At 37.9% G+C, this 14,939-nt stretch overlaps 1 protein-coding gene across 2 annotated transcripts in view; it reads left to right on the forward strand.

Annotated features, from left to right (window-relative positions):
• Positions 1-14,939, forward strand: part of ARFGEF1 (ADP ribosylation factor guanine nucleotide exchange factor 1) — a 95,422-nt gene that overhangs the window by 61,280 nt on the left and 19,203 nt on the right. For both annotated transcript variants that reach the window (XM_030502897.2, XM_030502905.1), the window contains exons 16-23: positions 267-472; positions 575-659; positions 1,304-1,475; positions 2,068-2,219; positions 5,566-5,694; positions 8,890-9,048; positions 9,428-9,578; positions 13,982-14,072. In XM_030502897.2, coding sequence (XP_030358757.1) covers positions 267-472; positions 575-659; positions 1,304-1,475; positions 2,068-2,219; positions 5,566-5,694; positions 8,890-9,048; positions 9,428-9,578; positions 13,982-14,072 — 1,145 coding nt within the window. The remainder of the gene's footprint in view (positions 1-266; positions 473-574; positions 660-1,303; positions 1,476-2,067; positions 2,220-5,565; positions 5,695-8,889; positions 9,049-9,427; positions 9,579-13,981; positions 14,073-14,939) is intronic.

The following is a 14,939-nucleotide window of genomic DNA, read 5'->3' on the forward strand; positions in this document are numbered from 1 at the left end:
TAATATTAACTTTGTCTTGTGCACATGTGGAATTCACGTAATAGAAAAAAATAGTACATGAGTAAAATGAGAGAAGAAGGAAAGTAGGCAGATATGTATGAGCATGTTAAGAGTATTATGAGGTAATAAATGGCCAAAATACTTTGCTTTAGAGAGTATTTCTACTTTCTCTCTTCTTTTGTGAGACATGTGGGCAGTAGGACTTTGTTCTCATTTATGATTTTTTTCCATTATAAATGCACTAGTTTGTTCTTTTCTTATTTTAGACTCAGGTTGGGGAGTTCCTGGGAGACAATGATAAATTTAACAAAGAAGTCATGTATGCATATGTAGACCAACACGACTTCTCAGGAAAAGATTTTGTTTCAGCTCTGCGTATGTTTCTAGAGGGATTTCGTCTTCCAGGAGAGGCTCAAAAAATTGATCGCCTCATGGAGAAATTTGCTGCTAGATATTTAGAATGTAATCAAGGGTAAGCCGTACTTTGTCTTCAGAACTTTGGAAAGATGAATATAATAAGTAAAAAATCCTAATATGTTAAATTTGCTGTTCTCTTTCTCCTTTCTGCCTTCAGGCAAACTCTTTTTGCTAGTGCAGATACTGCGTATGTTTTAGCTTATTCAATTATCATGTTGACAACAGATCTTCACAGTCCACAGGTATGTTTCTAGAAAAATACTTGTGTACTCCATAGACATCTAACTTTCAGGCTTTGTGACAATGTAGTTGTAAAAGCTTCATGTCCAGCACCAACATTTGACACCAACGTGTCTGTAAGAAATGAGGTTTTATCCATCTTTTAAGTAACAATATGTGTTTCATGGGTGTAGAGATTTTTAAGATGTTTTGATTAGACCTTTCTGTAAGGTATCATTTCCCTACTCTCTGTTGAATGGGAATTGTGTGGGTTTGCTTTCATATTATGGCACTTACAGTGGCAATCTAACCTGCAGTCAAAGCTCAGTTTTTGAAGTTGAGGTAATAGATAGCTTGGTCTGTATGTCAAGATAAAACACTTTTTTTTCTTTTTTTTTCTTTTTCCTTTTTTTTTTTTTAATGTATGTCATTGATCTGCAGATTCTACTGAATGTTTGTGTGTGTTGTAATGTTCACATGGCCTTGCGTTATTTTGTAGACTGACAGTGTAGTCTCACATATGTTAGATACTCAAAAACGTCTTCTGAATCAGCAAGCTTGTCCTTGATGTCAACTTTTCATCTGTTGGGGTGCTTTATGAGCAGCATTGTAACTGCTATGAACTTGCCTCCTTTGTTGATATTAATAGCTTCTTTCTGGTTTTCAGGTTAAGAATAAAATGACAAAAGAACAGTATATTAAAATGAATAGGGGTATCAATGACAGTAAAGATCTCCCTGAAGAATATTTGTCTGCTATATATAATGAAATAGCTGGAAAGAAGATTTCAATGAAAGAAACAAAAGAATTAACAATACCCACAAAATCCAGTAAACAAAGTAAGTAGTTGCAGTGTTAGCTTTCTTCAGTGTTGTCTCTACAGTTTAATGAAACAATCTCCTTTTTAAAATGAGAAATGAAGCAAGCACCACTTACTTAATTCAAAATGAGGCCTAACTCCTAGTTTCATAACCTTTTCCTTTTAACATAAATGCATGATGTTCAAACCTGTGTTAAATGCAAATAAATGTTATTTTCACTTCCTCTTGTATCTGAATTCCTCATATTCAGTGCATTGACCATGGAGGAGACATATTTTGCTGCTGAACAGCAACAAAAGAAAATGCATTTGAGGGCTTTATGAACAAGGATGTTGCTGATAGGCATAGGGCATAACACACACAGTAGTTGTGCCTTCTATTTCTAACGTAGCTGTTGTGTTTTCCTGCAATAACCATTTTATACATTATTTTGACTTAAGTTAAATTTTGTCTATATTGTGAAAGAAGTATTTTGCTGGTGTGGTAATTTTGGGAAGTACAACTAATATAAAAAATGCATCAGTATGGCACTTAATGAAAAATTTTGAATTCTATTTCTGAAGACACCACTGTTAAACATGCACAAATGAGAAGAAAAATGTGTTTACAGGTGTTGCTAGTGAAAAACAGAGAAGACTTCTATATAACTTGGAAATGGAACAAATGGCTAAAACAGCTAAAGCACTTATGGAGGCAGTGAGCCACGTTCAGGCACCTTTTACTAGTGCAACACACCTGGAGCATGTGAGACCCATGTTCAAGGTGAGATACGTGTTCTAATACTCACTGAGAATGTCACACAGTTTCTTAATACAAAATACTGACTAGCAGGATTTGTTAAAAACACTTGTTGAAAAGATTTGCATCTGTTATGTTATGATCATTTTGTAAGTTATTTAACTTGCTACAGAAAAGAGGGGATTTTGAGCCTTCTACTCCAGTTTCATTAACCCTGGGATTATCAGAACAAAATTCTGTCCAGTGTTGTCTGTTGCAAATTAGTATTTCAGAAAGGCTAGGATTGACATTTAGTTTTGGGGGAGGTAGCTGGACCTGTATGAAACCATTATTCTGAACACCTGTCTTTCTATTGTGTATGTACAAAGCTATCTGCATCCCAAATGCCTTTCCCATACCAGTGGTTCAGATTTGTAGATAAAGAATATGTTCAGTAGTGAATGCCTCAGTATGCCATTGGATATGGTCTTTGGCTTAAGTAACTCATCATGGTTAACTGCCACTGGAATAAATTATTGCACCCTTAATATGCACTCTCATTTGCTGCCCTTGCGCAAGTAGGAGTCCTCATATGACCCCTGTGTGAACTCCTTCAGGGAGGGAAAGTCTCAAACCACTACTATTACAATGAATAAATAGTTCCCTGCAGTTACGTTCTGTGAGGTCAGGTTTTGTTCCAGGCCCAGGCTCACAGAATCATTTAGGTTGGAAAAGATCAAGTCCAGCTGTCAAGACTTGATCCTTCAGATGAAGTCGAGCTGTCAACACTACCAAGTCCACCACTAAACCATGTCCCTAAGTGCCACATCTTCACGTCTTTTAAATACTTCCAGGTGTGCTGACTCAACCACTTACCCCGGGCAGCCTGTTTCAGTGTTTGACACCCCTTTTCCTAATAGCCAATCTAAACTTCTCCTGGCACAACTTGCCATTTCCTCTTGTCGTGTCACTTGCTACTTGGGAAAAGAGACCAACCCCCCACCTCACTACAACCTCCTTTCAGCTGTTTGTAGAGAGCCATAAGGCCTCCACTGAGACTTCTCTTCTCCAGACTAAACAACCCGAGTTCTCTCAGATGCTCCTCATAAGACTTATTTTCCAGACCCTTCAGCTTTGTTGCCCTTCTCTGGACCCACTCCAGCACCTCAGTGTTTTTCTTGTAGTGAGGTGCCCAAAACTGCACGTAGTGTTCAACGTGTGGCCTCACCAGCGCTGAGAACAGGAGGACAGTCACTTCCCTAGTCCTGCTGGCCACGCTGTTCCTGATACAAGCAAGGATGCTGTTGACCTTGTTGGCCACCTGGGCACACTGCGGATCTAGCTGTAAGATTGCTGTCTATGAGGGAAACCTTTGAGTTCTTTATCTCTGTATTAGTAGAAGTAAAATAGTACTTTGTACAGAATAACACTAAATGAAGCCTGAAGCCCTTGTTGAAGATCTACTTTCAGGGTGTCAGTTAGCAGAGGTGTACTGTAGCTAATTTCTCTCCATTGACTTCTTTAAGGCTGAAATGAAATAACTTGTATGCAGGCAATTGTAAAATTCATAGACTATTATTCCTCAAGATACCAGACTTATTACTCTGTAACATTCCTAGCCTTTAGTATCTGAAAAGTACGTTTGCAAGTTCATTTTCAAAGGAGCAAAATACGAAGCATCGGGGTAAATTAACACCCTAAACGTCTTTTGTGAAGGTGCTATGAATAAAAATCTTCTTACTTAAGAACTTTTATTAGTTCGTAAACTAATCAAAGTACTGAGGACAATGTAATATGTTGAACAGAGAGCTCTTTTCTCAAAAAAGTGGGAACTGTGGAATTTAAATGTTTAATTTCACTTTTTTCATTTAGACTGTTTAATTTTCATTTCAGCAAAGCTTTATAAATTTCTGGGTGTCTCTTTCACCCATTGATGAAAGCTTAAAACTTATAACTGTATTTACAGATAGATTTTGTAATTTACTAAAACAGAACAAAAATTCGCTTTATGCACCCACCTAAGCAGCCAAAAATTAGTTGTCTATTTTAGAGACTTAATTTTCACCTTTAACGACAAAACAGTCTATTACAAGTAACAGCGTAAATCTAGTTATAAAGCATACTATACCGATCTCTAGATAGTTCTTAAAGTGTTTAAATTTTATGATTTTTTTAAATTAGTTTAGGTTTCAATAGGAATGAAAAATTAGAAAAGGAGTGGGGAGAAACATACACTTCTGGAAGATAAAATCGTAGAATAATTTGGGTTGGAAGGAACCTTTAAAGGTCACACAGTAGGAAATCAGGTCCTGGATCTACGAATGCGTCCGATGCCCTTAATATTGTTCCAAAGTTATGGTTTGGTGAGTGCAAGTGTTAAACACTTCTCTTGAGTTTGTGCTTTTGGAATTGCTGGCTTAAATGAAACCAGAGCTCTGTGGTGTATCATTTTATTATGAAAGGAAGTGTGAAATCTGTTGCTCCCTGCTGTGCCCATTGACTGTTTCGTCTGGACTCACTTCAGGTGAAATTATTTCTAAAATGGTCCAGATATCCTGGGGTTTCCATCCATGACCACATGTAGTTATGGCAGGATCCTCTGCATCTTCTGGTTGATTTTTCTGCCTGTGGGAGAGGGAGCCTTGATCACAAGGACAGGACCACGTGGACTCTCCTGCAACAATTTTTACTTGAGAGCGTATTACATTCTTAGTCCCAACTAAAGCAAGAGGAATGGCAAACATCTACAGTTGCTTAGATAGAAAAAGATGGAGGGCCAAGGGCAAGAAAATTAAAAGCAGAGAGACCAAGGAAAGAGTTGTGTCCTGACTCTGACTGTTCTTGTCTTATCATAATTTCAGTGGAATTACTAGTTTGCTACACTGTTTTACCCTACTCTCTCTCCTCCCTCTCTCCTCCCTCCCACACACCTCCTTCTTTCTGGTGTTATCACGGCTAACTTGTCTTATTTAAGTACATACTTTCTATCATAAGGAATCTGTTGCACAGTGTGTTGGTTCTTGCAGTAACTGTTGACTCTATCTTTGCACAACAAGAAATAAAAATAATCCTGAGTGTACTAAAACTCCAATAGACATCTGAATGACATAGAGTTTTGTGGGTTTTGTGGGGCTTGGTTTTTTTTCGAGCTATCTGAAGATGGTTATATGTGTTGGTTGCTGAGGGAGAGTGTTTTTGAGGGAGCATCAATCTGCGTTAGTTCTGTGCCTCATGTCTATTCTATTCCATTTCTCTTTTGGCAAAAGGTACCTTCAAGGTTAATGATCTGAGTTAAGGATGGGATTTACACTTTAGCAAGATGTTGACACTGTAACATTCTTTTCAAATACCAACAGTTGCTAATGTAGCTTTTATTTTGCGTATGTTGCAGTTGGCATGGACACCCTTTCTGGCTGCATTCAGTGTGGGTCTGCAGGACTGTGATGACACAGAAGTCGCCTCTCTTTGTTTGGAGGGTATACGATGTGCGATCCGCATTGCTTGCATTTTCAACATTCAGGTAAAAAGATTGAGACAATACTTGGATTTAACTTTTTGATACTAAGATTTTAGCAAAATGTTAGTGGGGTTCTAGGAGTCCTTGTTGCTGCAGCTATGCACTGCAATACCTAGAGACTGCCTGCTTCTGCAGTTACTACTTCATCTGATACTTGACTGGAAGTGCTTTAAAGTGACCTTTAATTTTCCTGTGTTTTGTAACTGGTAAGTGCTGCCATGCCTATGTACTGAATTTTTGTATCCCCACAAGCTGAATACTTTCATGTAAAAGTATTTTCTTTCTAGGTTTGTTACAAAGCTGTTTACTTTTGTAAAATAGTATCTCTGTGAACTGTGTTTGAAATACTGATCCCAACTTCAGAGAGATTATACTATTCTGAGACATCTATAATTGGATACCATTTTAACAGTGTGGCACTGGAAGTGTCATTCCTGATGTAATGCATGAATGTATCTTGTATTAAGCACAAAGCCAAGAATTCCAGACTCTCTGGCTCCAGAGAGTAATTCTGTTTAAACTTGGGGGGGGCTTTTTTTTTCCCATTTTAAAATCATTGGTAGTGGATATATAATTACATTATTGTAGACTATTAGTTAATAAATGGGGTACTGGTCTGCGATAAATCCATTTTAAGGATAGCTGAAGAGAGGGGGCAAGCAAAATTCATGTTTGACATTGCATTATTTCATGTGTGCGTTGAAAACATACAAAAACCAAAACAACTGAAAAAAAAACCAACCCAACAGCCTCGTAAGACTAACTTTAGCTTAAAACTGTTGAACTATGATACGATAGTGAATGCTTTGCTTCCTTCTCCCCTTGCACTTGTATTTAGCAGTTTAGATAACTTATCATCACTAATGTGAAATGCACATTAGTGCATATCAATCACTAATGTGAAAGGCACATTGGGACCTCTGATACAGCTGCTTGAAAAAGCCCATTTGAGATCACCTAAGGTTTCCTTCCTCTGTCTTTCCACTTCATTCTACCCTCGCACTCCACCAAGCTGAGCAGACTTAAAGATTTGATTAAGAGAGCCTTCCCTGGAGCCTGCAGTTGTGCAATGAAATTCACATTCACAAAATGTTATTTTGTTTCTAAGTTGTAAAAGTGGAACTGGTACTAATACCAGTTTCAGCAGCTGCAGAGGTTAGCTCCCAGTCTTGCAGTGGTCTGCCTTGGATGGGGAGGGCAATGACACATTTGCTGTAAATTCCCCATGCTCCAAGAATGTGCCAGAATCAGTTGTACCCTTCCATTGGCTTGGGACAAACTTGATTGAACTGAGGGTGTTTCAAAACCCACACATCTCATTTGCTGAAATTAAAAAAAACTTGGGGTTTGTGTCTTGTGAGTGGTATTCCTTCTTGGTTTCCTATAGGAATTCTGTTTTGTTGATATCATTAAAAACAATACTGGTTTGTTGAGGATTTCAGTATGTTACGTATCATCCAGGATTACTCCACAGCACAAGGTCCTGATTAGATGGCAGTGTAGTCTGTCTTCAGACGCCAGATAGCTCTAGCGGTTTGAAGGAGACTGGCAAATCTGCCCCTGAGCTCACTTGGGGATCTTTTCTGTTGGAAGCAGGTTTTTCCTCTTGTGCTTAACTGGTGCTGGCAGCTTTTCTGTTTCATTGAATAAATGTACCAAAGTTAAGATTGGTGTCTAAGAACAGTTAACATTAGCTTACATACCTTGAGAGATAATGGAGGGAGCTGTAGACTTTTAGTTTTAAGAAAATTCCCAAAGTACACAATACAGTTTAAACTCTGCATGTTCACCTCTAAAACATCAATTAAAGAGTCTGTTTTTAATTACTTATGCTTTTAATCTTAGAGTGTTACAGAATCTGGCTTTTGTCTTTAAGCATCTGGGACAAGATATGCATCAAAAGGATGTGCTCAATTTGCTTGTATCATCTGGATTTACTTTCTGGTTAATGGGCACATTGTACATTTCTTGTACTTTCATGGCTTAGAAAAGGGACAGAGGGGGAATACCTGTATGGAACAGAAAGGGAAGATAGGACTGAAAACATTTGCCTTTTACAGAAGACATGCAGTTCAAAGACTCTGAAGCTTCTTTGCATAGTACTCTTTCCACGAAACTTCCATTTTTTTGTGCTTATACATCGTTTGCTGTGCCTTTGCCAGCGTACCCTGTAGTAGTAGTTGGGTTTGAATGTGGCAGCCATGCTATGTGGCTCAGTGAGAATCCACCCTTTCTATCATTGACCCCTGTTGTGATGTTTTTTTCTTTACGAAACAGACATTCTTCCTAGGACTTTCTTTTATATATTTTATATTTGGTTTTATTATGTGCTCAAGGATTTATTTATTTCAAAATAATCTTAAACATCCAGACACCTGAACGTATTTCATAGTTGTCATTTGTTTCTCTAATGTACAACCAGTTCACTTTATGGCCTTCGGGTCATACATAGCAGGAGAGTAAAATTAATTTCTGAGCTCAACTGTAATCCCCTTTTTATCATTGTAATCATACAGGTTCCAAGAAGTTTCTTTTGGTGTTTATAGGTACCCGATACATAAAAATCAGGTACCACGTGTGGAACATTCATTTTTTGTAAGATTGATTTCACCTGCTTAGATTATAGGTCACTTGCTGTTCACCGACCCGTGACAGTCTCGCCTCACAAGCTTCTGGGGTGCTCCAGAGGGCGTGGATTAAAACAACTGAAGAGCAGTTTTGTGGAATTGGCAAAACATGCCTTTTAGATATGTTGTTTAGATTCTGTTGCCAAAAACATCCTACAACTTGAGAGAGTCTGCTAAGGTAGAATTTTCAGAGTAGGTCCAGGTATAGCAGAAGAATATCAAAAGGTTAACTAAGAAGCCACATTTCTTCTGAAACAGCATCCTGTTTCCTAAGAAAAAAAAAAAAAAGCCCCCCAAAAGACCAAAGCCAGAAACCTAAAAACCAAAAAAAGTGGTGTATTCTTTCAGACATTCACGTCATGTTCCTCGATAGAGGGAGCCTGATTTTATCGCACAGCTTACTACAGAAGATGAGATATTTTCACTATGTAGACTGCTTTAAAAATTCAGTTCTAGGAAGAGAAAGGTAAACAGTATAGCTGCTGAAATCACACAGATTGCACTAAGAACCAAGAAACTGAGAAAATACTTACCAGACAACTTTTTTGTTTGTTTTTCCTCCCATTTGTAGCTTGAAAGAGATGCCTATGTCCAAGCATTAGCAAGATTTACGTTACTTACAGTGAGTTCTGGTATTACTGAAATGAAGCAGAAGAATATTGACACAATTAAAACTCTCATCACGGTGGCGCATACAGATGGAAACTATTTAGGAAATTCCTGGCATGAGGTACAAGAGTCATTTGTACTTAAACTGTAAGAAAGCACATGTGTTGATTTTGAACATACTAGTGTGCTTGTTTGTGCATAAATACAGTGGTTTTTAGATAAGTGCCAAGTATATACTTCTGTACATACATAATGTAGAATCGCAGATTATGCAGACAATTAAAGTAGCAAGACATGTCCAAGTGAGAAATAAATTATGAAGACTAATTCAGTAGTATTTGAATTAATACTCATTTTGGATAGAACAGAAATACTTTTCCGAACTTGAGTGTTTGGAATTTTTTATTTCTAAAGATCTGCCTAAAGATTTTTATTTATTTATTTTGTACTATTTCAAACTGCTTTTTATTGATAAACAACTTCTTTATTCCTGGGAATAGATTCTGAAATGCATCAGTCAACTTGAACTGGCACAGTTAATAGGAACTGGAGTAAAACCCCGCTACATCTCAGGGACAGTGCGTGGCAGGGAAGGTTCTTTTACTGGAACAAAGGATCAGGCACCTGATGAATTTGTGGGGCTGGGACTGGGTAAGTAAAGGATATACAAAGTATTTCATTTAACTGGTTTTGTTCAGGCAAATGTTGAAGTTTGTCGTTCATTTTCTTTATTGTTGACTGTGAGATTCAGAGACGAGACCATAAAGGAGTTCTTGTAAAACTGTCTTAGACTTTGAATAGACTTACTTCTATTTCTGGAGTATTTGTTTTGCTCTCTTAGGTATTATTGCTAGGATGGGTGAGCGGGAAATACTAGAAAATGATAAATTGATAATTTATATTAAAATATCTCCAACCAAGTAAGAATGGATTGCTAATGGTATGACCAGATTTAAGGATGTTGCAGTGTTAGTTCACCAAGTATTTTACCAGTCAGGCAAGTTAGTATGTGTAGGTTAAGCATCCCGTTATGAAACTTTGCAAGAAATACACAGTATTCAAACCAAGTAGGAGAATATTTTAGCTTAAATGCTGAAATTCTGTTTCCTTCTCTTTTGGTTACTTTGGTACTGAAGAAGTGCCTTTTTTAGGTTGGCCTGAGAGCCAAAATTTATTCTGTAAATAAGATGCTGTTTCCTGTCCTAACAAAGTATACCAGCCTTACCTTAAGTTATCTTTAAAAGGTTGATTTTTTTGATTTTTTTATTTTTTATTTTTTTAATAGGGAGACAGTTAAAGGCATAAAGATGTAGGGTATGAGGAAAAGTGGTGCTTAACTATCTTGATTTGTGTCTCAAAACTGCAGAGGAAAGCAAAGATACGTATTTCCTTCTCATGAATTTGTGTGTCTGTGGTTTAACTGCCAGATTTTAAGTCAAAGGATTAAGTTTTGATATACTTCCTGGTGTTGCTGAGTATTACAGTTGTATACACCTGTGAAAATGTCTGCAAGTTGTCAGGGAAAGGTTTTTTCCCTTGTGCCCCTTTGGTGTGAGTTTGAGATCTGGCCACTGGTGTGTAGCTATCATAAGAGGCCATGGAACTTGACAGCCTATGCAGATTTTTTTATTATAAGACCCACAGATGCATATTTAACCTTTTTTTTTTCCTTCTTCTCAAAAATTACTTAAGAAAGACAGCGGGCTCTTGTCCCTTTAGACTGTTATTCAGCTATGTGTAGAATTGGAGAGATATTGTGACAAGCCACAAGCTTATGTGGTTTTTTGGTGTTGATAGAAGATGAGCTTGCTGCAGCTGGGATCATCATGGGCTGCATCCAAAAAAGCGTGGCCAGCAGGTCAAGGGAGGTGATTCTCCCCTTCTACTTGGCTCTGTTGAGACCCCACCTGGAGTGCTGAGGACCCCATCTGGAGTCCTCAGTGCAGGAAAGATACGGACCTGTTGGAAAGGGTTGACAGGAGGCCACAAAAATTATCAGAGGGATGGAGCACCTCTCCCATGAGGAAAGGCTGAGAGAGTTGGCATTCCGCCTGGGGAAGACTCTGAGGAGACCTTGTTGCAGACTTTCAGTACTTAGAAGGGGCTGTCAAGAAAGATGGGGAGAGACTTTTTAGTAGGGCCTTATGCGATAGGATGAGTAATGGTTTTAGACTAAAAGAGGGGAGATTCAGGTTAGACATGAGGAAGAAATTTTTTGCATTGAGGGTGATAAAATACTGGCACAGGTTTCCCAGACAAGTGGTGGATGCGTCATCCCTGGAGACATTCAAGGCCAGGCTGCATGTGCTTCTGGGCAACCTGATCTTTTAAGATGTCCCTGCTCATTGCAGGGGGTTGGACTAGATGATCCTCGAAGGTCCCTTCCAGCCCAAACTATTCTATGGTTCTATGGTTCTAAGTATATATAACTCCGTTTGACTGTTAGAAAGTTTCTATTTCAGTATGATGCTCAGTATCTCTTGCCTTTTGAACAGCTTAATCCACAGCTGAGCAAAAGCTTTGTGTTCCCTCAAAGGTAACCATTCTTTTCCTTTTTTGTGAGTAATGATTATTTTACTGGTTTCCCTGATCTTAGCCGTCAGCTAGTCCTAGATGTCTGGCTTTGTGTTCTCCTCAGGCAGTTTTTCTTACTCTGCAGTCAGTCATTTTCTTTCCATTGGGCTCTCCTTTGGCCTGCCTCTGTAATCCCCTCACCTTGCCAAGAGTTGCTGAAGGGAAACCTTGTGCCTGAAATTAATGCATCTGCCAGCATCTCATATGCTGAGCTTCTCCCTGCCCTTCTAAAATGCATCCTCCAGTTTAGTGTTCCCCGATGACCCATCCAACTTTGCTGTTTCCAAATGCTGGCAGTTTCTCTACGCTGAAGTGGCTGGCCTTTAAAGATTTTAAGTCCTAATAGCTCAGGAATGTAAACTGTAGTCAGGTGTCTGTAAATCATACTTGCTAGTTGTTGGTATAGATCCAGCTCATAAAGACTTTTTTCCCCTCTTTCAACTACATTACTAAGGAAGATAGTCTATGCCCAAATGCATAAAATGTTTCTCTGAATTGAATTTCTGGAATGCTTGTTACAGTGCACATATGGAACATGGAAACTTTTTTACTTTTTTTTTTTAATATTTTTAATAATACCACTTCAATATTATAGCAAAATGCCTAACTCAGTTTAGGTTTCACGCATTTAGGGGCTCTTAGAACATAATCATTTTTCTCAACTGTTTAGTTTTTTTACTCTTTTCCACAAATGCCATGTTGCAGATACTTTAATTTTCTTTCTGTGATCTAAATTCCTGTGAAGAACCCATTTGAATATGTCCATATGTACAGACACATATTTTACAGGAAATAAAATAGTTGTAAAATTAGAGTAAGTGAAGTTGCAGTCTGGTGACACAAAAGCTTCATCTTTCAAACCAGCTTGAAAATACGAGGCATCATGATCTTGTGGGTTGTGAAAGTGAATGACTAAGTGTTTTATTCCTTCTTTTCTTTGGTAGGAATGTTGTCTGACTTGTAACTGTGAAGTTCAGCTTTCTTCTCTAGGTTCTATTCACAAAGTTGGAAGACAAATCCTGCTGTTCTGAGTAGATCATAGCCAAAGAGTACTTCCTAGATAACCAGAAATCCTCTTTGGACAAAGGAACGTGATTAATCAGTTTTTCATAACGCAAAATTATATAGGTGACTCTACGTTTCATTGTAAAAGATCTCGTACCTGCTGGAGCATAAATCTGCTGTTTGTGTACGTTTTCCGGCATTGATTAGAAATCCCGTGATGTAAGGAATTTTCATGCAAGCTGGCAGAGTTTGTTAGGGTTATCTGACTTCTTAGAAATAGCCCTTCAAATTCACTTCACACAGCTGCTCATTTGATACGTTTCTTAGCTCAAGCATTACCAAGATAGAAGCTAATTGATACTGGCAGCTTTTGTGGCAGTAGAAGAAGAGAGAGACAAGAGAAGTCTCAGTCAAACCCAACAGTAATATAAGTTGCTGAAATACTAGTAGGAGGTTATGTATGTATGCATGTATGCACAGAAAGGTTACTGTGCTCTGGAAAAAAGTTTTGAATGGGTCAGTTTATATAGAACGAACAGCCAGTCATCTCCAACCACTTCCAAGTGTGGAGCACAGTAAGACTCAGAGACAAACTGTCAGGAGGCAGTCTGAAACATGAGAGCTTCTTGTCTTTGCAGAGCTCTGAGGACAGAACTGCTGGCCACCTAACAGTCTTCTGTTCTCCCCTATATTTCTAATAGGCAGCCCAAGGAAAATAAAAAATAGTAAGAAATACAGGATACTCACAATGGTTGCAGGATTCCTGCAAGTTTCCTTTTTTTTTTTTTTTTATGGAGGAGGGCTTAGATATAGCCAGAAATTTCAGAAATCGGCTCACTGTGAGTTAGCATTTTCTTAACATGAGCTTTCCAAGGTGTGGGTGACAGTTTCTAGCCTCCAAAATAAATGCTGCTATTTTTATTTACAGATTTTTCTCACTATTGTGAGGTGATAATTTTGTTGTACTTGAGATGTAGCTGTAACATGGAGTTCTAGTGGGAGCTCTTCTCTGTGAATGATTAAAAAAACCCTACCAGGATAGATTTACTCACTTGCTGCTAATAAAGTGTGAAAATTCCTCCTCCTTCCAATATTCTCCATCATGTGTTCTGTATTTTCAGTAGCAGAATTACCATTGAAATACCCATTGAAAGATACAGAGAAAAAGGTGGTTCTTGTGCTTGCGATTTTTTTTGTCTTGTATCTATTCACACAGTTGTTCCAATGTGGACAGTTTTCTGGGACTACTACAGTTTATAACTAATACAGTTGAAAAATGGATAGAGAATTAGACCGATATGGCACTGTTCAATGAGATGCCTAACTTGTGCAGGGGAAATTAATGATGTACTTCTCTTTTTTGTGAATTAAAAATATATTTAATTACAGTGGTAGTGGCGCGACTTCTCTTCCTCTTTCTTCCCAGCCCTTGCTCTGTTGTCTCTTACTTACTTCTCAAATTTTGTTCACTCTAGTTGGTGGAAATGTGGATTGGAAGCAGATAGCAAGTATTCAGGAATCCATTGGTGAAACTAGCTCCCAAAGTGTTGTCGTTGCTGTAGACAGGTATTGTATTAAATTTGCTGTTGCCACCTCAAGCTTTTTAAGCAATGTTTGAGTACCCTGTACTAATAATAGGACCTTATTAGTTTACCCCTAGTTGGAAAAAGCTATATAAACATTACAGTATTAAAGTGCTTTTTGGTTTTGTGGATTTTTTCCTTTTTTTGTGGCGCAGAAGTATTTTTACCAGAAGGAACAGAACAAAGATTAGTCAACAAACCTTTTTTACTGATCTAAAATTATTACAGGAGAGTTGCAGACTGAAGACTGCTGTACTATCCGGTGAATTTTGGTTTGCTATATATAGTAACATATAGCAAACTTCATTTTGCCTTAGTACAGGGAGCATTATTGACAGACTCTTTTTCTCCTAAATGTAATTACTCATTCACTGCTTTCCTCTAGGTTATGTAGATGTTGTCTGAAATTGCCAAAATTATTATTACAGTCTTCCTTTCTATGAATCACATTTATCATAACTAGATTTGATCAGGCATAATACATACTATAAACATTCCCTATTTGTATTGAAAAGTACTGATCAAACTGGAGTGTTAATGAATCTTGCTCTTTGAGCATATAAGAAATCAGAAAACATAATTTTCTTAATGGTTGTCAAAACTGACAGTGACAAAGGGGTGTCATTCTGAAGGCTAACAAGAATTTCTGAGATTGAATATAGGCAGCAAGAATCAATGTCAGTTTGGCGAAAGTTGCCTTGCGGTAACCTCACATCAGGTGAACTGGACGCTTAATGTCAAACACATAATAGCTCTTCAGATTTGCAGTATTTCTCCCCTCTTCATAATGCAAAGTGTTTCAAGTTTCTATTTATCATGGTAAACAGGAATTGATCACTAGGGAAGTTTG

The sequence above is a fragment of the Strigops habroptila genome, chromosome 1 (genome assembly GCF_004027225.2).
Source record: "Strigops habroptila isolate Jane chromosome 1, bStrHab1.2.pri, whole genome shotgun sequence".
In the NCBI taxonomy this organism is placed as follows: Eukaryota; Metazoa; Chordata; class Aves; order Psittaciformes; family Psittacidae; genus Strigops; species Strigops habroptila.